The sequence below is a fragment of the Calypte anna genome, chromosome Z (genome assembly GCF_003957555.1).
Source record: "Calypte anna isolate BGI_N300 chromosome Z, bCalAnn1_v1.p, whole genome shotgun sequence".
NCBI classification, from domain to species: Eukaryota; Metazoa; Chordata; class Aves; order Apodiformes; family Trochilidae; genus Calypte; species Calypte anna.
Window position 1 is genome coordinate 67,880,194 of NC_044274.1, and position 25,420 is coordinate 67,905,613.

At 38.6% G+C, this 25,420-nt stretch overlaps 1 protein-coding gene across 1 annotated transcript in view; it reads left to right on the forward strand.

The window, feature by feature from the left end:
- The window catches only part of XRCC4 (X-ray repair cross complementing 4), a 184,346-nt gene that overhangs the window by 15,981 nt on the left and 142,945 nt on the right, over window positions 1–25,420 (forward strand). Inside the window, exons 3-4 of the mRNA XM_030467360.1 lie at window positions 4,153–4,302; window positions 15,159–15,346. Coding sequence (XP_030323220.1) covers window positions 4,164–4,302; window positions 15,159–15,346 — 327 coding nt within the window. The 5' untranslated portion in view covers window positions 4,153–4,163. The remainder of the gene's footprint in view (window positions 1–4,152; window positions 4,303–15,158; window positions 15,347–25,420) is intronic.

Here is a 25,420-nt window from a genome sequence, read left to right on the forward strand (position 1 = left end):
TCCTGGCAGTCCACAGAGGGCCTCATCCACTCTCTCTTCCTTGTGGCCTATAGCAGACCTCCACTATGATATCACCTGCCCTTTTCTTCCCTTTAATCCTGACCCATAAATTCTCATTCCTCATTCATCCTCAGGTGGAACTCCATGATCTCCAACTGGTCACTGAAGTAAGGGGCAACACCACCTCAGAGGTGTGTTACCAGTCTTCTCCATTTCTCAGCAGAACATCCACTGGTAGCCAAAGTGGAGTGTTTATAAGATGTAGATGGGGGTGTTGAGTGTTAATTTGGGTAAAGGTGGCAGGAGAATCTGCTTTGGCAAATCTGCTCCTCATGTGTCTGCCAGGCTTTGGTAGTGCACAGTTAATCCATCAACAAAAGACCTGGGGCAGAAAGTGGAACATGATGGCTTCTACTCTCAAGTACTTGATGTGTGTGAAGTAACCCATGCTTGGCATGTTGAGAACTGATGGTGTGATAAGAAATATGTAGTAAGAAGTTATGTGAATTGAGATATGCTAGGTATAAGGGGGTTGTTTTAGTTTACTTCAGTTCTTGAAGTGGAGTGATGGAGTGATAATTAAAGCTTTTAAAGATGCAAAACAAAGTTATTTGTGAATCCTGTGAACATACAGCTAACTTTGGGTGCTCAGTAGGATGTCCAGTTTCTTCCCCTAAAGTTCTTATTTTGGAAATATACTGGGTTACAAAATGTACTGAGCTTTGCCTTTAGGGTTGTGGAGATGCATGCACTCACCTTAAAGTATATGTATAAGGAGAATGCTATGATTTAATTTCTGTATTTTTCCTTTCACTAGTGATAATAGCCATCTGTTAAATATGCAATTGCTTTACTATTTTTTGCTGTGTTCACACTTCTAACTGTGTGGTTTATCCAATTATTCCACACTAGACTGTGGAAGAGTTGTTGGGAGATTTGTGAAAAACACAATGTTTTTATTTGCTCTAATGTTTGTATGTGCTGCATAGATCAGCCTAATTTTCGTGAAGGTTTGTTCCTCTTGAAGTAAATAATAGCCATTATATCCGTGCCGGAATCCTTTTTTTCCTAATGGGTTGGGGCAAATTGAGTGCTGGGACATCTTAAGCAAGGCTGACCTCTGCTCTCTGAAGCACTTTCTAAACATGTAGTAGAACATAATATACTGCTCTGAAAAGGTCATTGATTACAGTGGAGGATATAAAAGGTGGGAGAAAAAGTATTTTCATTCCATGCTTTCCTGTAAAACTGTTTGCTCAAGATGCACAATATGGAAGAGGTTGACAAATGTATTTTGCATTTCATTTTGAAACACAGAGTACTCTATTGCATTGTACCTTCTCAGTGTGTTTGATTTATTGAAGTTATGTTTTACCACAGGTGTACAAATTGTGTGGGAGCTTTCTTGGTTCTGATAACAGGGTCATCCCTTATGTTGGCAAGTGTCTTCTTAAAAATGATGTCCAAACAGAGTCTTCTTTTTCAGCTGTTCCACATCACTTGGACAAAATACTAATGTGTGAAAATGGATGCAAGGATATTGGATGCATCATAATATCATGGCATTATGGTATTGGATTAATTTCATCTCAGGCCTTAGAGACCTTGTTAGTACATTTTTAAATAAATAGATTTCCTTTGCTACGTGACCCTTGGCATCACTTTTTCTGACTGCAGACGGACACTTTGTTCTCTTTCTTTTCAAATAAATCGAAAATCTTGATTTGCTTGATTTGCTTCCTCTTACAAACAGTCTACATTAAAAATAAAGTCTCTGCTACAAGTGATTTTCAGCTGCTCAGTTTTGTGGTAAGAATCAACTGCAATAAGCAAACACTGTCAAACTATCTACACGCATCAGTACCTTGTATGCTGTCTGTCTGGATTGCATGCAATTATTCTACAATCTTTAAGTAAAGAAGAATAATTTTGAAGTATTTTTTAAAACATTGTCTTTCAGAAAATGAGTCTTTATGAAAATATTTTATAAGAGACATTGTATTTTTACAGAACAAAGGGAATCTTGTGAAGCAAAAAAGCAAAAGGGAATCTGGTAGGTAAAGGAGAGTACATCTCTGTGTACTTAAACATACTACACACATTAGTTGTGCTTCCTGTTCTGTACTCCTTATTGACCTGTATCCAGGCACTTGATGCAATACAAATCTTTAAAATAGCTTTAGTTCTATAATCATTAATTGAAAAACTCTTGTTCCAGACCTTCATGCTCCATGTTCTTGCTTACAAGTTCATAGATACACTGTAGTTACCAGAAATGGCCAATTGCTTGGTGAATAAGATTTTTGTGAAGACCATTTTTTGGAGTCAGAGCAAATTTTTCACTATTCTTTTTAAGTAACGTTTTAGTTTCTGGCTCATTTTCTGTGGAAAGGAACATAGAATATGACATTTGTAATAGTACAAGCAGTGGTGGTTTCTGTATGTAAATACTAAATGTCATCCCTGTTGCTGCTGTTGGTGAGCATTCATGGTGCTCACCTGTATGTACATGATTTCACTCCTTCAGCTGCTATCATAGCTTTTGAATCCTAAACACTTCAAAAAAATGTTATAATCAGGGAAGTGCTTGGTCCTCATGTGTACATAAGCCTTAAGTTGGAAAAACTGTTAGTGCTTTGAATATTTGGTGATGAAAATGTAATGGGTAGCAGGGAATGCTGGAGGGGATATTTTAGTCAAAGTTCATCCTGGAATTTGTAGGAGGCACTGTCCCTGGTGTATCTTTTAGTGTTTAGAAATACCATTTGTTAGTGCAAGGTGATCTTGTTGTGGTTTGGTTGGCCATCAGAAACAATTAATGTATTGATTCATTAACATTATTGGTATCTGTAATGGGTGTTTATACATGTGTGCATATATATATATATACAAAATGCAGATTTTTATTTGAAAAAATGTCATATTAAAATATTCTGCTGTTTTTTGTTTTGGTTTTCTTTAATATTGTGTGCTTGTCAAGAGAAAGGCATTTTCAGGTGTTGCTTGTTACAGAGTTGAGTGAATGTCAGACACAGTGCTGTCAATTGCAGTTAAAAATGTTCCTCTTGACCTGAAAGTGCCAACTTTTTAGGAGAACAGCGGTAGTTAAACCTGTATTTAGATTTGGCTCTCAGTGTCCATGAGTATAGGAAGCTCTTCCCTCTACCACTTGAAGAGAGTTCCCACAGTGCTGGAATTTATTCTGATAGTGATGGAAAACTTGATAGAGCTTTTATTACATAGCCTGTCCTAGCATTGTTGTACTTGTGCATGTAGTTAAAATGCCTCAGTTGTAATTTTCCTGCTTTTATCAATGCATTCTATTTTTAGTGTTCTCATGAACATGTAGTCTTTTTTCATTCACTTCTTTCATTCACTTCTTTCTTAAATATAAATTTAAAGGTCCAGAACAACTGAACACCCCAAACAAACTCTTCAGGTACAGAACAACATGAAGCATTCTTCATGAAATACTTTATGTCAGTGTTAACTTTAGAATTGGCTAGTTCTTTTTTTTTTTTTCTGTGAAACAAGTTACCAAAGGTGTTTTTAAATCTGAATTACTGTGAGGATTCATTATTTTCAGATATGTATAAATACATGAGTTTCTGTAGAAGGTCTTCTTTCAAGTACAGATTGCACAGTTGCTTTGATATTGAGCAAAAAATTAACTTTACATGTAGCATCATAAATTTTCTTCTCTGCAGCATCCAATTTTAAAAAGAATTTCTCTGGTTGTTGCCTAAAACCTCTGCTTTGCAGTGAAGCTTAGTAGCATGCTTTCATGTAGCAGTCTTCCAGGTGAATGTTCCATGTGCTGCATATTGGTTGATAGTGAACAATAAGGTAAAACCATAGCCATGGGGAAGTGTCTTAAATTGGGACTATTCTAATATATTGTCCTGAAATATAATTATTCTTATGTATTTATTGTTGGCACTGTTCTTTTAAACCTTACTTACTGTAACGCAGTTTTCTGTTTGGAAATATCATCAGTTCTCTAAAAAATAAATTTGTGAAGGAAAATAAAACTCTAGGTATGCTTATATTTTTGTTTTTCTTTTTTCCCCTGAACCTAGTTGTATAAAACTGCTAAGAACCTTTGGAAAGCAATCAACTGGCTATAACAGTATTTTCTTTCTTCATAAACAGGTATCTGGAAAATGGAGAAAAGTTTGAACAGAATTCATACAGTTTCTGATCCAGAAGCAACATATTTTCTACAAGTGTCATGGGAAAAAGATTTAGGCACTGGCTTTGGTATAATACTTGCTGATGGTCAATGTGCATGGACTGGGACAGGTAATAAAGGAAAGAAAATTACTGTTATTTTTTATCATTTTTGAGCCCTTTCTAAACTGTGGCCCACAACTTGTATCAAAAACTTTATAAGCATTACCTCTCCCTGGTGATGGATGAGGTGAGGTTCATGATCAGCTGGGATGGGTTCAGAGAGCTTTTAAATCTGGAATGACTGCAAGTCAAACCTAATACCAATTCATTCATTATGTAGATATGCATTGTTTTGTTCTTCCTCAAAAATATAGTTTCTTGCAGGAATACTGGAGAGTACCACACAAGTGTTTTCTGCAGATCATTGAACAAATGTGTCATGCAGGTTGCATTTGAAAATAATAGTTCATGAAGGATTTAGTTGCAGTTGTTTTTTAAATGCTTTAATAAAATCTTAATAATTAAAGGCAGCTGTATTTAGTACATAGGTATATTTTTGAGAAGAGAAAAGAAAGTATTTTTTTCCTGGGCATAGGTTATCACAAGAAAAAAAAATAGCCTGAGGGATTTTTTTTCCCTACTCAGAAACCTGAATAAGATGAATCTGTCAATATGTGTGTGCTTCTCTTATTCACATCTAGTTAAAGAAGGCAAGATTAGTGTGTTTCTTTGGAAATGTGTAAAATACTTGATCAAAAGCCCTCTTGATGGCAAAGATAGGAAAGAATTATGTATTTTACAATATGTTGTAGGCATTTTCCTTACTCTTTCTGAATTAGATGCCTATGATAAAAAAAGACATCTAAGGCATATATAGAATAGATGCCTGTAGTTCTATCCTTCTTTCTTCCTGCCCAGTGGACTTTTTTTCTCCCTTGTTGCTACATAAGCCAAGTTTTCAAATAGGCTCCATGTATGTGTGTATATAAATAAATATATAAGCAAGTACTTTGTGTGTATGTATATATGTATATGTATGCCATCTATATATGTGTGTGTGCATTTATGTAGTTTCTGGACATAAAAACAAGCTTAATCATTCATTAACCTTCCTTGGAATAAAATTTATACCTTTTTTTTCTTTCAGATATGGGAAACAAGACTAAATTAAAAATATGTCTATATATGTATTAAATCTGCTCCTCTTTATTACTTTTGGCATATCAGATGCATTACTGACTCAGAGTTCTCACATGAGAGACATAATTAAATACCACAGTTCTGTATGAAAGATTCTTCTTCCTTGATTTGACAGTAGGATATCCAGACTTTGTATTTTCAAAATACCAAACAGGAGGTTAATGTTGATAAATACTTTAACAGGAAAGCTGGTATGCTCAATTAGTTAAAAGTTTTTCTGATTGTTCTTATGTACCTTTAAAATCATCAGCATAAAAGTCTCAAAAACCTGATTCTTTAAATCAGTTGTTTTTCTAAGTAAAAACTATGATACTGTAACTGGAAGAGGATACAGAAAAATACATAAACACAGTTCTCATTTATTGGCTTCCTGCATCTGGCAGAACAGCTTTATGATCATTTCCCAAAAGGGACGACCAGTGAAAGCAAGGTGACCTCACTCTATTAAAAGGCAAGAAAGAAACAATTTTGCATGTACACTGGGTACTCATCCAACTGAGAGAGCTTCTATTTCTTCTGCAAAAATCCTATCAATTCCTAATGAATGCCTATTGAGTTTGTAGCCCTTTGAATAATTTCATGAGGAAGCTTTCTTACAGATCTGTGTTTTTTATACACTCAGTGTTGGTTTTGATCACTTTTCTTAAGTTATGACATCATGTTTGAGACTGCTTAGATTCCAATTCAAAATCTAGGAGGAGTGAAAGTAATGGTCAGAAAATTCCGGTGGAATTCCTTAGGAAATGCTTTTTTTCTTAATATTTTTTTTTTATTATGTGGATTATTTTGCTTGGCAAAACCTACCAGGAAGTGAATGAGAGTTAATGATGGAATTGACTTTTATGTTGTTTTTATATTCAATGTGATGATGAAAAAAAAGTCCTAGGAATCCTATTTAAGGAGACAAAAAAGGGCAAGGGGAGGGAAGAGCACACAAATATGTAGTGTGATCTAATGAATTCTCTTGATATTGAGTCAGAAAGCTACAGATACATGTGTTTGTGCATTTCTCTATCACTTAACCAGTTCTGCTGGTTTTGTAAGATAAAGAAACATGCATCATGGACATCTGCCACATGAGGAAAAAAACAAATGTTCTATTACTTTAGGGTTTTAATGTTCATATTTTTGTGAAAAGTGTGTCTAGTTTTTCTTGGTCTTCAAATCATTGTTCTAGACAAACGCTTCTTTTTGCAAGTATATGACTTTTTTTTTTTTTTCTTCCTCTTTGCTTCAAACTTCACGGAATTCCACATTTCTCCCTGTACTGTTTTGAGGCATTTAAGGGAAATCTGAGGGTATAGTGGCCTTTTTTCTCTCAACTCTGTCTAGCATCCTGTACAAGAAACAAGGTAGCTAAATATTAAATGGTTACTGGCTGTATGTTAGGATAAAGTAGAAAAGTTTTGATGGTAAATTTCTTGCCATTGTTTCCGACTCAGTTCTTGCTGTTTGTAGTGGATTATCAGATTATTACCCACTGCTGGTAGTCCAGGCTGGCAGTGACGATATCAATGGAAGAAATACTAGGGCAATTAAAAAGGACTTCAAGGCCCTGGGTCGATTAGTTGGTGGATCAGGAGCACAGGTGGTGTTCACCTCAGTCCCTGCATTAGAGCAGATGAATGAGGAGAGGAGCAGGAAAACATATCTCATCAATAGGTGGCTAAGGGACTGGTGCCACCGGAAGAACTTTGGGTTTTTTGACTATGGGATGAATTTCAGCATATCAGCTGGACTGCAACTATCTAACAGGGGAAAAAGGACTCTAGCCCACAAGCTGGCGGGTCTAATAAGGAGGGCTTTAAACTAGGTTCGAAGGGGGAAGGGGTTGAAACAAGGTCCTCCGGAAAGGAGCCCAAGGGTGGACAGCGCAAGTTAAGGGACAAATCAGCAGCCCAGCTGAAATGCATGTACACCAATGCACGCAGCATGGGCAACAAACAGGATGAGCTGGAAGCCACCGTGCAGCAGGAAAGATATGATGTAGTCGCTATCACGGAAACGTGGTGGGATGACTCCCATGACTGGAGTGCTGCAATGGGTGGCTACAGGCTCTTCAGAAAGGACAGACAGGGTAGAAGAGGTGGAGGGGTAGCCCTGTATGTTAGAGAGTCTCTTGACTCCACAGAAATTGAAGTAGGTGATAATAAGGTGGAGTGCCTGTGGGTAAGAATCAGGGGGAAGGCCAACAAGACTGATACTGTGGTGGGAGTCTGTTACAGACCACCCAACCAGGAGGATGAGGGTGATGAACTCTTCTACAACCAGCTGGCACATGTTTCAAAATCGTCGTCCCTTATTCTCGTGGGTGACTTTAACCTGCCGGACATCTGCTGGGAATTCCACACAGCAGAGAGGAGGCAGTCTAGGAGATTCCTAGAGTGTATTGAGGATAATTTCCTGATGCAGCTGGTAAATGAGCCTACCAGGGATGGAGCCCCACTTGATCTACTCTTTACAAACAGAGAGGGGCTGGTGGGGGATGTGGTGGTCGGAGGGCGTCTGGGACTTAGTGATCACGAAATAATAGAGTTCTCAATAATCAGGGACACAAGGAGGGTTGTCAATAAAACCTCTACATTAGACTTCCGGAGGGCAGATTTTGGCCTTTTCAGAAGACTAGTCCGGAGCATATCCTGGGAAACAGCCCTTGAAAACAAAGGGGTCAAGGAGGGATGGACATTCTTCAAAGAGCAAGTTTTGAAAGCTCAGGAGCAGGCTATCCCGGTGTGTCGAAAGGCGAGCCGGCGGGGAAGACGACCACTCTGGCTCAACAGAGAGACTTTGAAGGAAATTAGGATTAAGAAGAGGGCCTACCGGTTATGGAAAAAAGGGTTATCTACTCAAGAGGAATTCAGGAATACAGTTAAGTTATGTAGGAAAAAAATTAGAGACACAAAGGCACAACTTGAACTAAATCTCGCCACCTCTGTGAAGGATAACAAGAAGTCCTTCTACAGATACATCAGTAGCAAAAGGAGGGGCAAGGAAAACATTCATTCTTTAATGGACATGGACGGGAATGTAATTGTCAATGATGAAGAAAAGGCTGAGGTATTTAACACTTTCTTTGCCTCAGTTTTTAACAGTAAAACGGGCTATCCTGATGACAGCTGGCTTCTGGAGCCTATAGGAGACAAGAATCTAAACACTCTCCCTGCAATCCAGAAGGAAACTGTCAGTGATCTACTGGGCTGCTTGGATCCCCACAAGTCTATGGGACCAGATGAGCTCCATCCAAAGGTGATGAGAGAGTTGGCAGAAGAGCTCGCCAAGCCTCTCTCTATCATCTACCAGAAGTCCTGGCTCACTGGGGACATCCCAGATGACTGGAAGTTGGCGAATGTCACGCCAATCCACAAGAAGGGCCGGAAGGAAGACCCGGGAAACTACAGGCCCGTCAGCCTGACCTCAGTGCCTGGCAGGGTTATGGAGCAGATCATCCTGGGGGCAATCACACAGCACCTGCAGGATGGACAGGGGATCAGACCCAGCCAGCATGGGTTTAGGAAGGGCAGGTCCTGTCTGACCAACCTGATCTCCTTTTATGATCAGGTGACCCGCCTGGTGGATGAGGGGAAGGCTGTGGATGTGGTCTATCTGGACTTCAGCAAGGCCTTCGACACCGTCTCCCACAGCATCCTCCTGAGAAAGCTGGCTGCCCACAGCTTGGACAAGCGTACTCTGCACTGGGTTAGGAACTGGCTGGAGGGCCGGGCCCAGAGAGTGGTGCTGAATGGGGCTGCTTCCAGTTGGCGGCCGGTCACCAGCGGTGTCCCCCAGGGATCAGTGCTGGGCCCAGTCCTGTTCAATATCTTCATTGATGACTTGGATGAGGGGATTGAGTCCATCATCAGCAAGTTTGCCGATGACACCAAGCTGGGGAGAAGTGTTGATCAGCTGGAAGGCAGGAGGGCTCTGCAGAGGGACCTGGACAGACTGGAGAGATGGGCTGACTCCAATGGGATGAGCTTCAACAAGGCCAAGTGCCGGGTCCTCCACTTTGGCCACAACAACCCTATGCAGCGCTACAAGCTGGGGACAGAGTGGTTGGAGAGCAGCCAGGCAGAAAGGGACCTGGGAGTCTGGATTGACAGGAAGCTGAACATGAGCCAGCAGTGTGCCCAGGTGGCCAAGAAGGCCAATGGCATCCTGGCATGTATCAGAAACAGCGTCACCAGCAGGTCCAAGGAGGTGATTCTGCCCCTATAACTCAGCCCTGGTAAGGCCACACCTTGAGTACTGTGTTCAGTTTTGGGCCCCTCAGTTCAAGAAGGATATTGAGGTCCTTGAACAGGTCCAAAGGAGGGCAACCAAGCTGGTGAAGGGACTCGAACACAGATCCTATGAGGAGAGGCTGAGGGAGCTGGGGCTGTTCAGCCTGAGGAAGAGGAGGCTCAGGGGAGACCTCATTGCTCTCTACAACTACCTGAAAGGAGGATGGAGCCAGGCAGGGGTTGATCTCTTTTCCCAGGCAACTCTCAATAAGACAAGAGGGCATGGTCTTAAATTGTGCCGGGGGAAGTTCAGATTGGATATTAGAAAGAATTTTTTCACGGAAAGGGTGATCAGACATTGGAACGGACTGCCTGGGGAGGTGGTGGACTCTTCGTCCCTGGAGACATTTAAAAAGCGACTCGATATGGCACTCAGTGCCATGGTCTAGTGACTGTGGCGGTAGCTGATCAAGGGTTGGACTCGATGATCTCTGAGGTCCCTTCCAACCCAGCCTATTCTATGATTCTATGATTCTATGATTCTATGATCAGCACTGCAAGATGAGTGTTGACTAGCCCACTAGCCCCAATTCTTCACTGGTTTGTGGACTTAGTATTTTTTTTTTTTTCAGACAGTAGCCCTACTGTGTCATTCTTGATATGAACATCAAAAGTGCTGCTTTCAGGTTTTTTTTTTAAAAAAAAACAACCAACAAGGTGCAGATGACAGTTGTTAAAGTCTCAAGCCTTTTTGGTGACATCAGTTTCGTGCTTAAAATAAGTTTTAAAAACCTTGGAAAATTACTTCACTACTTCATCTGAGCTTACTTGGCTGTCTTCAAAGGTGTTTGGGCTAGGAGTTGAACACTTAGTTTAGAATGAGGCTGGGAAGAGCTGATAGCATGTGCAAAGGTTTGTGTCAGTTTACAGCCTCCAGCTTTACATCACTGTAGCAATGCCATGTCCTGCTCTGAAGTTCACACTTGCTAGTCTTAAATGCATGAGAAGTAATGCATAACTCACTTTGACTTAGGTGTTTCTTGTTTGGAAGTCACATCATATTTTCAGTGGCTTTGGTCTGTCTGCCAGCTGCAGATGTCTCCATTGAGTAGGGAAGGAGACAGTGATGCAGCATTGCAGCTAAATAATGAAGTTTTGCACTCAAAGTCCTCTTTGGAGGACAAGTACTAGCTGGCTATATATGTGACCCTCTGTCTTGAACTCCCTCCATGTATTAGAATAGGCTTTTGCATATTAGAAATAAGATGGTTGTGATGTCAGTGCAGTGCAAAAAGGATTGTTACGCTTTCATCCATTTCTCAATATCTCTCTCTGTGTTTTTTGTTCCTTTTAAAACAGATTTTTAAAACCCCAACTTAGTAAGGGGGGCTGCAGCTTACATTTGCACTGTTTAATTTTGTCTTGTAGGACTAAAATTGAAAAGTCTAACGTATTTTTCAAATGATGATCCTAAGATATAAATGTGTTGAATCTTTATTAGGTATATAATCTTTATTAGCACTATTTCAGTGCTGTAAAGCTCCTCAGTATTAGGCTGAGCACAACAACATTTAGGTACAGTTGTAGTGGACAGCAAAATGCAGTCTCCATTTCAGGAGGTGTGCTTTCATGAGGAGTACACATCTCAAGTTTACAAATCTGTAGGGACATAAATTTGTTATATGCCATGCTTCTTCATTGACAGGAAGCTGAACATGAGCCAGCAGTGTGCCCAGGTGGCCAAGAAGGCCAATGGCATCCTGGCCTGGATCAGGAACAGCGTGGCCAGCAGGTCCAAGGAAGTGATTCTGCCCCTGTACTCAGCACTGGTGAGGCCACACCTCAAGTACTGTGTCCAGTTCTGGGCCCCTCAGTTCAGGAAGGATATCAAGGTCCTGGAGCGGGTCCAAAGGAGGGCAACCAGGCTGGTGAAGGGACTCGAGCACAGACCCCTATGAGGAGAGGCTGAGGGAGCTGGGGCTGTTCAGACTGGAGAAGAGGAGGCTCAGGGGAGACCTCATCACTCTCTCCAACTCCCTGAAATGAGGTTGGAGCCAGGGGGGGGTTGGTCTCTTTTCCCAGGCAACTCTCAGCAAGACAAGAGGGCACGGTCTCAAGTTGTGCCAGGGGAAGTTTAGGTTGGAGATTAGAAAGAATTTCTTTCTGGAGAGGGTGATCAGCCATTGGAATGGGCTGCCCAGGGAAGTAGTGGATTCTCCATCCCTGGAGCTATTTAAAAAGAGACTGGATGTGGCACTCAGTGCCATGGTCTAGCAACTGCAACGGTGGTTCAAGGGTTGGACTCGATGATCTCTGAGGTCCCTTCCAACCCAGCCAGTTCTATGATTCTATGATTCTATATCCTCTTTTTTCCCAGCCCGTTCCGTTCTTTTCTTCCTCATCTGCAATACAGATAACACAACTTAAAATGTAAGGGTAGAAGCATTTTCTCCAGAATAGAAATACTGATTATGATTTTTTTTTCTCATTTATTCTTCATGTATGGTCCACAACACTCATTCTTTTTAATGTATAGTGGCATTCCTGCAGTTTCTGGCATCTGCTCAAAGTTTTGTTTGAGATCTAGTAACACACTATGTATTGTGCCTTTTACTTTATGTTCTGTTATGAGTATGACAGTTTTCCTTTTGTATAATTAAAAGAAGAGAGCAGCAGAGAATAATCAGTTATAAACCTTACCTCATAAGGCGAACATGGAGAACTATGTGACAGACTTCAGACTGTGATAGGACTGGCATTTCACATTTTAGTGTGACAGAGACTGACTTGCTTATGCTTATTGAGTTAAATTCCATTCTTTTCCTTCTTCTTTTCCCTTTTATACCTCTGCATCTCTTTGCTTTTTAGCTTTTGAAGGACTTCACACATTTTAATTTCTGTAGGAAAAAAATGCCTTTTGCTAGGAGATAATTAATTTATCTTTTTATCTGAGTATACCTGCAGGCTTAGATGTTCCACAGAAAGGTGTCTTTCTCCTTTTGTCACTTTTTTCTTCTAATTAACATTCTGACATTAGCATGTTCTTGCTTGCTACCTGCATCTACATTTTTCACCTATTTGTTTGCCCATGTCTTAAAAAGAGAATAATAGAGTGGGGTTTTAGTGGCTGACCCACCTTATCTGATTTTCTGTAGATGTATGGTGATCACTTAAAGTGATTAGCAGGGTAGTATTTCTTTCTTGTGAATAGATGACCTAAGCGATTATTGTGACATTTTATTAAAAATAAAAAAACCCCAAACCACTCTTAATTAAGTGTCGATCAACTGGAAGGCAGGAGGGCTCTGCAGAGGGACCTGGACATACTGGAGAGTTGGGCTGATTCCAATGGGATGAGGTTTAACATGGCCAAGTGCCGGGTCCTGCACTTTGGCCACAACAACCCCATGGGGAGCTCCAGGCTGGGGACAGAGTGGCTGGAGAGCAGCCAGGCAGGAAGGGACCTGGGAGTCTGGATTGACAGGAAGCTGAACATGAGCCAGCAGTGTGCCCAGGTGGCCAAGAAGGCCAATGGCATCCTGGCCTGGATCAGGAACAGCGTCGCCAGCAGGTCCAAGGAAGTGATTCTGCCCCTGTACTCAGCACTGGTGAGGCCACACCTCGAGTACTGTGTCCAGTTCTGGGCCCCTCAGTTTAAGAAGGATGTAGAGGTCCTGGAACAGGTCCAAAGGAGGGCAACCAGGCTGGTGAAGGGACTCGAGCACAGGCCCTATGAGGAGAGGCTGAGAGAGCTGGGGCTGTTCAGGCTGGAGAAGAGGAGGCTCAAGGGAGACCTCGTCGCTCTCTACAACTCCCTGAAAGGAGGTTGGAGCCAGGTGGACGTTGGTCTCTTTTGCCAGACGACTTTCAACAAGACAAGAGGGCACGGTCTTAAGTTGTGCCAGGGGAAATTTAGGTTAGATATTAGAAAGAATTTCTTTACGGAGAGAGTGATCAGCCATTGGAATGGGCTGCCCAGGGAAGTAGTGGATTCTCCATCCCTGGAGATATTTAAAAAGAGACTGGATGTGGCACTCAGTGCCATGGGCTGGGAACTGCAGCAGTAGTGGACCAAGGGTTGGACTTGATGATCTCTGAGGTCCCTTCCAACCCAGCCAATTCTATGATTCTATGATTCTATGTTTGATTGAAATGATATTCTATTCTATCAGTATGGTTTCAATACCTGGTGCAGGATCAATCTTCAAATGCTTTTGCATAGAGAAGAAAGAGAGGTTTCAGGTGTCATACTTTAATTCAACCTGTGAAGGCTCTGAGTGGGTTTTTTTGTTGAGTTTTGTGGGTTGATTTTGGTATGAATTTTATTAGGGTTTTTTTGTATTGCTTTTGTTTTGTGGGTTTTTCCAGGCTATCACAAACTAATGCTCTTTTGCATATCTTGCTCTTGGGTAGATTTCCCCAAGAAATCTACCATTTCTTGGGGAAATGGTAGATAGATCTAAGAGCAAGCAGGGATAAATGACAAGCTAGAGCAGTCTTCCCCAGAAGATTGTTCAGGAGAGAAGAAAGTCAAGTAAAGAATTTAAAATACTGGACTCGTAGACTATACATTAAAGCCTGCATTATATCATATATACCATGTCTTTAAATTAGTCTTTTATTTGTCTGTGCAAGAAACTCTGCACTCCTCATTGAGATCATTGTTGTGATTAACATTTGATTTCTGAAAGTTCTGATTAAACAGTACATAGAATAAAATAAAAAAGAAGGCAAATAACCAGAGGCCCAGGTGGTAAAGTAAAAAATGTTTTTTGCTATTCATAGAGAAAGATGATGAAACTTGGTGAGCTCCCTCAGTTTGAGGGTTAACCAAAAGGAGAATCTGGAAGAAAAAAATGTTCAGAAGCAGAAAGGAAAGGCTATCATGGTTCTTAAGTAATGGAGTAATACATCTTAAGTAATACATCTTTTATTTACCTTTTCTGTCCATATTTAACTGTTCTTCATCTTCAAAGGAATAAAACAATTTTTTCTTCACAGACATTATATGTGCAAACTGGAGACATATCCCCCATTTAGTGGTCCCTGAATGTTAACAGTAAAACATGGATTCTCAAGTCTCTGCATGTAGCTTCATTTGTAAATTGACAGATGTTTGGGTTTTTTTAAGGTTGTAGGTTAAAAACTTGGAAAACTGGATCAAGAATGTTGTGAGGAGACAGTTGCATCTGTTATCTTGCAGGGTTTCGATTACACACTTTCAAAGAGAGCTGAGAGGGCACAATAAATCATAGTTAAAACATTCCACTCTTTGCTGTAAGGTTAGTGTTATTCAGAATAACTTGAGGCAAGTAGATTTGTGGACTGGTTGTAATAAACCATTTTTAGACATAAAAAAAGGACAGAACTTAATTTTAATGAAAAACATAGCACTCCAGCTACATTTCCATTAGTGCCTGACACACTGATAGATGTCAAGGAAAGAATAGTCTCCTAGTATTTGCCTGCCCCTTAAGATGTGTGAGTGTGTGTCTGTATATTCATATAACTGAATTTATATGTTTGCACACACTTTTACTAATTTTTCACGTTTCTTTCTGATAGTGTCTGAAGCTGAAATTTCTAGGGAGGCTGCTGACATGGAAATGAAAAGAGAAAAGTATGTTGAAGAACTGAAGAAAGCGTTGATAGCTGGAGAAGAATCAGCTGGCAAATACAATTTTGCTGTTTCAAGAGATGAAGAAAATATGGAGTGTCACTTCTCCTATGAAAGAAAGCTGAAAGATGGCTCTGTAAGTATAGTTAAATGTTTAAAATTGACTGCTACACGAGGAGGACCTTGGTTCATGTCTGTATTTTATAAGGTTCTTTAAAATCAAATAGATCTGTGATACATATTTCAGATTGGATAATATTGTGAACTCTTCCATGGGCCAAATTAGAAACAAATTTGTGGTTTCCTATCTGGTATCTGGTATCAGTAGAACTATTTCATTATTATTTTCTTGTTGCTGGATAAGGAATAACTGAACTGAGTAAGTTATTTCTCTCTTTAAGTTTTGAATTAATATAGTGATTGGATGACAGGTAATGATTTTAAACAGAAACAAAGTAGACGTAGATTGAATATTAGGAAGCATTTTCCTCTGAGTGCTCAGACACTGGCACAGGGTTGCCCAGAGGACTTGTGGCTGCCCCATCCCTGGAAATAATTTCTTGAAGGCCACGTTGGATAGGACTTGGAGCAACCTGTTCTAGTAGGAGGCATCCCTGCTCATGGCACAGGGGGGTTGTGACTGGATGACCTTTAAGGTCTCTTCCAGTCCAAACCATTTTATCATTCTGTGATTTATCATCATCCTGGCTTGGCTTTGTGAATGAAGATTTAAGAAGGGCTCTGCCCACGATTGCTGCAAGCACACTGATAAATACTTTGTTTTCTTTAAGTTTCTTTAAGCAGCGTGTGCCTTCCAGGTTGAAGCTCCAGTTCAGTGTTAAGCTGTTGGGTTCCATAAAGCTGTAACTCTGCTTTCAATTCCTAATGTAGGAGGTTGGAAATTTCCTTTTTGGAATTTCTGATTTACTTGTTTCTTCTGTCTTCTCCCTTCCTACTCACATAAATAAGGAAAAGTACTAAAAGTAAGATTCTTTTCAAATGCTAAAACGTACTTTCTAAAGGACCTTTTTTATTGTTTTAAATATTTTGGAAGCTAATACTAAAATTGTTTCCTGCTTGGAAATGCGTTTCATTACAACTGGGGAAGTGGTGGTTCTGAGTTGGTTTCTTGGCTGCAAAGAAAAGGACCCTCTTTAAGCAAGAAAGAAACCAGTATACTTTGTATCTGTAGGCACTTCTGGCTGTGTCACATTGTGGCTTTTTGTTAAAGCTTTTCTAGAAATTAAACTAATTTAAGGTCATCATTCTTGCTTTTACTTTTTTGTACTTTTTTCCTTCTTTCTCCTCTTCTTTTCCCAAAGTTTTTCACAGCTTCAGTTGGGCTAGGATAGCAATTGGGCAGACTGACCTTTCACATGAGTGAAATAATTTGGATTTAAAAAGCAGTGATTTAAAATTGCTCTGATTCAATTCAAAGCACAGTTCTAAAATGATTTTCACTGTCATTATTGTGGGCAGAAAATTGTGGAGAGAGAATGAAGATGTAGTTGCAGATAGTGAAGAATATGAATCTATTTGGCCAGATTTTAAAAAATTATTTATTTATTTTAAAAAAACTAGCACAGAGTTTTTTCCAATCCTTGTGTCCAGGGATTGTTCTATCTGCTTTGTTTTAAAGTATTTTTGCTTCAAACCTTCATTATATTAAAATTGGCTGGCAGCATAAGAAGCTAGCAGAGGTGTCTGACTTGTAGCAAAACAAACGAAACTGCGTTCTCTGGGATGTGCCAGTGGGAAGTGGAAGGTGGAAATACTTTTTTCCTGTAAATTGGCAATAGGCAACACATGCATATAAGTATTTGTTGCAAAATTCAGTAAATATTTAGTTCATGTTACCACCTTTGATGAGATGTGGAAAAAAAATCACTTAAATGCCTCCCCTCTTAAGTGAGCTGCTACTGATTAGCTAATATTAATGTGCTTGTGTTCCGTCTTGACTTCATTTATGTACACAGGGAAAGAAAGATTCAGTAAAACAAAGTTCAGCTTCTTAAGAGTACTTTTTGGCAGTTTGCTTTGTACAGTATAGGAAATCTCATCACAGTTTGGCTGAGGTGCCAAAAGATAGGTGGTGTAGGTCTTCCAGTCTTTGTTATCAATATTTGTGTGTATTTCCCCAAGGCCTTATGAGCTCTATACACTTCTTGACTCTTGTGAACACACAGTGCTGAGTGCTGTTTAAAAAGGGTCTAGGTCAAAAGTAGTATATTACAGGAGGATTAGAGGGTTAGGACAAAATGTTACTTAGAAAAAAAGATCCTGTTTTTCAATGTCTGTGTTACACATGATGTATTCTTAATACCAGGCAGATAAAATATATACTACTCGTTTGTTAAGGAAAAACATCTTCATATATGTAAGGCCACCTAATACAGGTTTCCATCAGTTAAGGCTTATGTGAAATTTAAAGTATATGAAAACGTCTTCAGGTCAGTTTGGGAAAACAATAACCTGACCAAAGAAAGTAAAAATACAAAGTGTCCTGACTGTTACACATAATTATTGCTCTGGGTGTCAAAAGAGTATTTTTACAAAAAAAAGAAAAATACGCCTTTTTCCCTTCTATACTAAACTAATGCCTAAAAATAGGCTTGTCAAAGCCTTTGTCAGAATTACAAATATCTTTCACATGTATAATAGAATATATTTTTCAAACATTTTGCAATTTCTATTTGAAATGTTGTGGTTTGTATCTTTCAGCGTCAGGTTAGGATATTATTCTTCCTGGGCTCTGTACATTTGGAGGGCTGAGAATCAGCTAAATGTATATTTACATCAGCCTAAACATGACTAAAACCCAGTGTTTACCTCTTGCCAATATTTATTTTTCTTACTGGGTCTTTACATCTTGTCTTTAGTTGTTATAAATATTTTCTCTCTCTTTTCATTTTTCAGCAGCTATATATGCACACAAATTACAAACTTTTCAGTCTTGTAAAGAACACTGTGGGGCAGGGTGGGGGGGTGGAAGGACTGTAGTCTTGTGTGTGGAGAGAAGGAGAGCTTTCAATTAAACTGTACTGCATTTCTTTTGTTAGATGTGCTACCTGCAGTCAAACCAAGAGAGGAAGTTTGTCTTTATGTTTTTGTTTAAAAATTAAGGCAAAGGCAAAATCATTTTCCAGTTTTTACAGTGTTACACATAACCCTACCTTGAAGTTCCCTACTCCTTCCTCTCCTACCCCTATGTATTATTAATCACCATTGTGAGAGAAGTCTATTAAATTATCAAGAATAATTAGAAGATTACTATTAAGCCATGGTTTTAAAATTTAATGTATAATAAAAGGAGAGATTACAGAAAAGTATGCATGAAGATATGGTTGGTTATGTGTTTGAATAATTAATTTTTCTCTTAGTCTTAAACAATGTGATTAACACTTTTTCGTTTTTAAACATTTGTGAAATGCATTGTTACACTTTTAGCTATGAAATCCTTATCAATTCATGCAACTATCTGTTATTACTAATTTTTTATCCAGTGATTAAAGGTGCACAAGAATAAATTTTGTACTCTTGGAAAATGACTATAGTTTGTGAGAGGTTTATGGATGCTTATATACACAAAATTGATCATCATAATAATTTTAATACAAACAACCCATAGCTGATGTTAATCACTGACTGTCACCTATGCCCATTTTGGCCTTTAATTTCCAGGATAGTTCTCTGGTGTAGTTCTCCATCCAGTCTGCATAAATCACTGATTACTACAATAATTAAGAGTAGACGTTTTTCAAAATAATTTGCCTTTTTCTTCTAAATAGGTCATAGATTCAGCTGAGTTACATCCTGGATCCTTATTTACAAATGGTATCTAAGCAGTCTATAAATAATTACTGACAGAAAAGTCTGTGAGATTTAGGAACATGTTAGGTATTCCCCAACTGAAATGAGCGTGTTAAAATAATCTTAAAGAATTAACAGTGGTAAATTCTTTCAATTTATAAAACAAGTTGCTTTTTATTCTGTCTCCTTGTAAGGAAAATCATACTTACTTGCAGATATATAGTTTAAATGAGTAATCTGAAATAACTTTTTTTATGCATTTTTAATTAACCACAGGTAATAATACTATGAAGTTTACTACTTTGCAAAGAGAACATATCTGAGAAAGCAGAAAAAAAAGCAATAATAATTTTTTTGTATGTCACATCCAAATGGGAGAAGTATACTTCTACATATGAGAGAATCACAGAATGGTTTCAGTTGGAAGGGACGTTAAAGATTATCCAGTTCCAAAACCTTTCCATAGGCAGGGACACAGCCCACTAGTCCAGGTTGCTCCAAGCCCCATCCAACCTGTCCTTCAACACTCTCAGGGATGGGGCAGCCACAGTTTCTCTGGGCAGCCTATTCCAGTGTCTCACCAGCCTCACAGGAAAGAATTCCTTCAATATGTCTACCCTAAATCTACTTGAAAGCCATTCCTCCCCATCCTATCACTTCATGACCTTTCTCCAGCTTTTCTGTAGCCTCTTCAGTACTGGAAGATGCTCTAAGGTCTCCTCAGAGCTTTCTCTTCTGCAGGCTGAACAACCCAAACTCTTTCAGCCTGTTTTCATAGGATGGGCTCCAGCCCTCTGATCATCTTTGTGGCCTCCTCTGGTCTCACTCCAAATGCTCCTTCTGAAGTTGGGAGCTCCAGTACTATGTGCACCATTTTGATGTATTTGTTGATCCCTGTTTCTTGCAAGTATCTGCACACGCAGAATGTACTAGGTATGGGATTATTGTGCTTCATATACAGACAAGCTTGGTAAATTGATCTGATTTGTCACAAATTACCAAAACATTCATATGATAGAGCATCAGAAGTTGGTGTTTAAAATTTGAAGCCTTAAAAAGGAGTGTTTACATTGTTCCAGGTTAGAAGTTTAATCATTGACTGATGTCAAGCAAAGGTAACTATGTCACCAGTGTTACTTGATTTTTTTCACTTGGTGAGCCTAATTTTCATCTTTGTAATTACTAATTTTGAAGTACTATATGTAATGTAATTTTTAGACACACATTTTTTTCAGAGACATAGTGAATGTTTAAATCTGAAATACTCTATTTTCAATAGTCTGTTTTTCTGCAAGTTTTCTTGGGTGTTTTTTAGTCATGTACTTATGCATTTGTTCTCCAGTGTTCTGACAGAGTATATCTGTAGATAATTTTGGACTAGTGACTGGTAATAGTCACTTGAAGATGATAAAATATGTTTGATACTGTATTTTGTTTTCATTCCTGTGCTAAGCTGTGGTATTTGAAATTAGTTCTACCTTCTTTGGAGTAATTTGCTAAAGATCTGTTTCCCTTAAAAATACAAAACTGTATTGGGTGGTCTATACGAGTGCAAATAAAAATAATGGAGGGATGCTAAGCAAAGGAAAACATAGGCATGCTATTAGAAAGATTTTCTGATGCTGAAATTTGTGTTACCCCTGAAGTCTTTGTCAGGGGAAACGGAAGCCCCTTTGCTTCAGTCAAGGAATGGAAAATGCTCTATTTGGCATTAACAGTATAGTACATGAGATGACTTGATAGGTGTTCTACATCCCCAGACCCTGTGAATCTCTGCTTGCCCATTGGTCTGTGATGCAGTGAATGTCTTCACCAAGGAGCTTGTTTTTACAGACAAACACTCCAGATGAAGAGCAGTAATGTAAAGGATGTTGTTGCTTCATGGAAACAGGTTTGTTCATCCCTTACTAGGCGTCACAAGTTGGTTGTATCATTTGTAGTCTGTATGGAGCATTTGACCACTAAGTCTGACTTAATTCTCTACTGTAGCAATAAAAGTTGGCATTGTAACCATCTCATTGAGGTAAGGTTACAAACAAGCCCTTGATGATACTTGGTTTTCCTTTGCCTAGCTCATAGGGAAGAAAAGTTTTCTTTGCTTATGGGGGTACATGAGTTTAGAGATTAAGAACTTGTCTCTGGTTCCTAAAAATTACTTCCCCTCATTTGTACTGGTTCATTAAGGCTGGAATTATACTTGTTAGCCAGAGCCCTATATTGAGGGCCAAGGACCTGGAACAGTTACTTAGGGGAATGTAAGAAAGCAGGCTTCATCTAGTTGTGAATTTTTTCCCCTAAATTGCCCATAGGTAACAAATGTCTGTGATACTTTTTTTGTATAGCTTTTGTACAGCATAAATAATGATCAAGGGAATAATTTATAGCATCTGTGTAAGAGTCATTCATAAGACTACAATTTAAAATATAATTCACCTTTTCTGTTGATAGAGAAATATTTCATTCCATGAATTAATGTTTAACAGCAAAGCTAGGTGCTTAAAAGTAAATGCCTGCAACTACTCCAGCAGTATTCTGACCAAACTTATATCTTCAAATTCTTTAAGAAGTGTTTATAGCATTTAACATATATTAATCCTGTATATGTAAGATTTATGTAATGAATGAGTTGGCATAGGTGCTGATGGTGTTGGGTTTTTTTGGTTGTTGTGTTGGGTTTTTTTGTTTGTTTTTAAGGGATGGAGAAATTCCCCAAGTCACAAATAATTCAGACCTGAGGACAGGAGATCTTCATCACATTGTTGTGTCACAGTTGCATGTTATTTTAAAAGCATCAGAAGAATCATAATTTAAGGAGAGTCTGTAAAGATTCTAGTACTTGTTACTTAACATTTTGAAACAGTGGTCGAAAAAAAGATGCTGTTTTATAAATACTTTTTCTAGCTGTATCTCAGCCTGATGTAGCTGAGCCTAAAAAAAAATAAGCCTTAAAAAATTCTGATGCGTTTTTTCATTTATCTTCCTAAAGACAGGTGGCTTTGCCTAGGGCGTTCAGCAGTCTGCCCTTAGGAACTGTTTTGAGGGTGGTGAGGGAAAAGTAGACTGTTAAGAGTCACATTAAAATAACAATGGGATTGGTATACAGTGGGACTTGTGTGTCAAGCCAGCTGCAGTGCAAAATGGGCCACACACAGAGAGATCTCAGGAAGGGGCCATTGAGGCTGGGCCAGCTAAACTGCTGCCACCTAAACAAACAGCATCACAGAGTCAGTGATTTAGGCTTGATCTAAGTAGGTGACCACTTGGAAGTAAATCTTTCCAAGTACTTTAGCGAGTCACTCCACATATAATAAATAATGGAAATCCGGCAAGATTTTTTTTTTTCTTACTGGCAATTAAATTGATTAAATAGCCTTTGATAAACAATTGTTTGAGTTCTAGCAGTCTTTTTACAGTAGTGTGACAGGCTCTGGTTTTCTTCTTGCCTTTTGTGCCATTTTGTAAACAGGGAGGATGTGAGCTTGAGAAATTCCACCTTGGATACAGTATTGTTGCTAATTAGGCTGATGGAAGAGATGCTGTTTTTTGTTTCTTCCGTTTCCTGTAGCTCTTTTTCCATGGCTACTTGTAAGAGTTCCTGTGAACTTACTACAAGTTAAAAATAGATGTAGAAATTCATGCTCACCCAAACTTTCCACAGCATGCTGAATGAGTGAAATAGAATTGGTAGAGCTCTTTATGCTGTCCAAACTGTCTTGATTCAAGGTTTGAATAGTTACTTTTCTCCAAACTACTGAGAATATTTTGTTTGGGTAACAAAGGTCACTAAGAGTTCAAACTGTTTCCCAGGCAGTTCAGCAAGCTGCTCAACTGGAAAGACAGGAAGATGAAATGATTAATTTTTAGGTCAGTGTAGAAGTGATGACTCTTCCGTGTGATTTATATCTAGGTACTTCACAATTTAAAAGAGTGTAACTTGAATGAGTTTCTTGGAAGCCAGGTTTAGGAACAGATTACTGATATGTCTTATATAATAAAAACATTAACTGCTATCTTGTGTAGTCTCATACTCAAGTGCTACATGATTTTGCCCATCTCACCTGATGTGTACCTTATGAACCCTTCAGATCTTGTAGGAACACTTCAAATGCAGTTGCTCTCTTCTTTAGCTTTAATAAAAAGTTTTAATAAACATTCTTTTTTACCCACCAGACTAATATGTGTACAATATTTGATAAAAGTCTTTGAGAATTAAGTTAGTACTATTTTCCTGGTTCAGCTATTTAATTGTAATAAGCTTCTTTTAGAAAGTGATGGTTTGGAGAACTGCTGGGGGGAAGTACATTTAAAATACCGATAGCATATATCTTAATTAATGAGGGATTGTTGAAAAAGGAAGAAGCAAACACTGCAAAGAAGTAATACCTTTTCCTTTTCTCTCTACCTGTTGGGATTTGTGGATTTCACTGGAACTATCTAAAATAAGCAAAAATGGTAGTTTATCTGTTTTAAGGTCTATTGTAAATGACACTATAAAGGGCATTTTGTTTTATCAGAGCAGTGCCAGTCCAAATATATTAAAAATAGTTTTAAAGTGTTCTTAAAACAGCAAAATAACAGATATTGATTTGATTTCTAAAAGAAAAATTGTCAGCTGTCCTTTCTCCCTCCTGATGTTATTGTGATGTCTCCTTTCCCTTCCTCTCAGTTCCTTCAAAATTTCCCTCTTTGGCCATACCTGCTGTGCATTGCAAATCTCTGTGTGAACATCAAGGCTTACTTTTACTTGTACAGCTGAGTGCAAATGCTTTCATTTTATGAGGAAAATCTTTAAATCATGGCATATTGACAACTCTTAGTTTCCCAAGAAAAACAGAGGAGAGTGGATGCTCTGGAAAAGAGATTACTATGTGGGGGTTTTAAAACTTCACAAGATTCTAGTCCCATATTCTCTATCAGGATGAATGACAGCCCAAGCCTGAAGAGCAGCAAGAATCTCACTTACGTTTCTCGTCAGAAATGCTTTTAGAGTTCCAGAGGAGGCATTCATCTTTTTCCCTAAAAAGGCACAGGGAAACCCTCAAGTTCAGTATATAATCGTTTTGTTAAATTTTTCACTAAAATATTGAACTGGGTGTTTTTTAACCCCAAAAGCTTTGAGTAAGTGCTCCCAGTGAATTTCAACATAAATACTACTTCTGCTGGGGTTACCTACTGGTATTGTCTTAAAATGTGAGAAAAAAGGAAAGGTTACTATTTTAAAATGACTGGCAAATACAGAAATATCTTTGTGCATGTGATGCAGAAACAAGGTACCTGTAGTACTTCAACTAAAAGTGTTATGCATCCTGTTATTTTTAGTGATGTGAAATACATATATGTTGCTCACTTATCTTATGAAGTCGCTGTGTATTAGGAATTCTGACATAAAAATCAAGTCTGCTCTGAACAGTGAGAACAAGTTTCTAATTCCGTTGCCCAATAAATAGAACTCTTCCTCCAGAAAATGTTGACCTTGTTCACTTAGTTTTACTACCTCAGTGTAAAACCTGTAAATTTTCTGTCCTTAATATTTTACGGAATGCTAATTGCTACCTCTAAGATGTCAGACAGCACTTGGGATAAGTTTATGTTTTATCATGGAGCAAAAAGCATCAGGCTCTTGGATTTGAGATTTAAAAATTGAAGTCAAATTGAAATACAATTTTAATTAGGCTGTTGGTATAAAATGTAACGGCTACTAGTTTTCATTTTGGATTGGGTTTTTTTTAGAATTCACATCCTTTTTCTTTCTTCATGTGTTCTTCTCTGCCAAATCTAAGTTTTGGCGTTTGTTTTTTTTTTGGTAAGACCTTGAGATACAGGTTTTTGTTCTGTTCATGCAATCACATTGTGCTCTCAGTAGACATTGTCTTCACATTTGTCTTCCCAGGGCGTGAATAATACCTGTAAATTATTAGTATAATAAAAATATATAATCATATCCCGATTAGTGATAACAATGTTCCAGATGCTCTTAGGTATCTGCAGAGATATCAAAAAGTGGAATTTGGAAACAGTGTTGTGGTTTTTACTGCTTGTTCAATCTGAATTATTGCAACAATACATTATTCAAATTGTTTCAACCTGACTAAAACAATCAAGGGGGTGGGAGAGGAAGTGGAAAAAATACTCCAACACTGAGATATCATTAGGAATAAAAAATGCCTGTGAATCTCAATAAATATACTGCATTCTCCAGTCCAGGAATTGGTGTTGTGGCCTTTACTAGCAAATAGCATCCATCGCATCGAAATTAGATGTGCAGATGTGTAAAATTAATCAGATTTACTCTCTGTGTGGGACTTAAAAAGAGTGCTTTTAAGTGAGAGAAAGTCCCCTGGCTTGCAAAGTGATGCTTTTAGTAGTAGTTTCCATCATTATCAGAAATATTTAGTTGAAA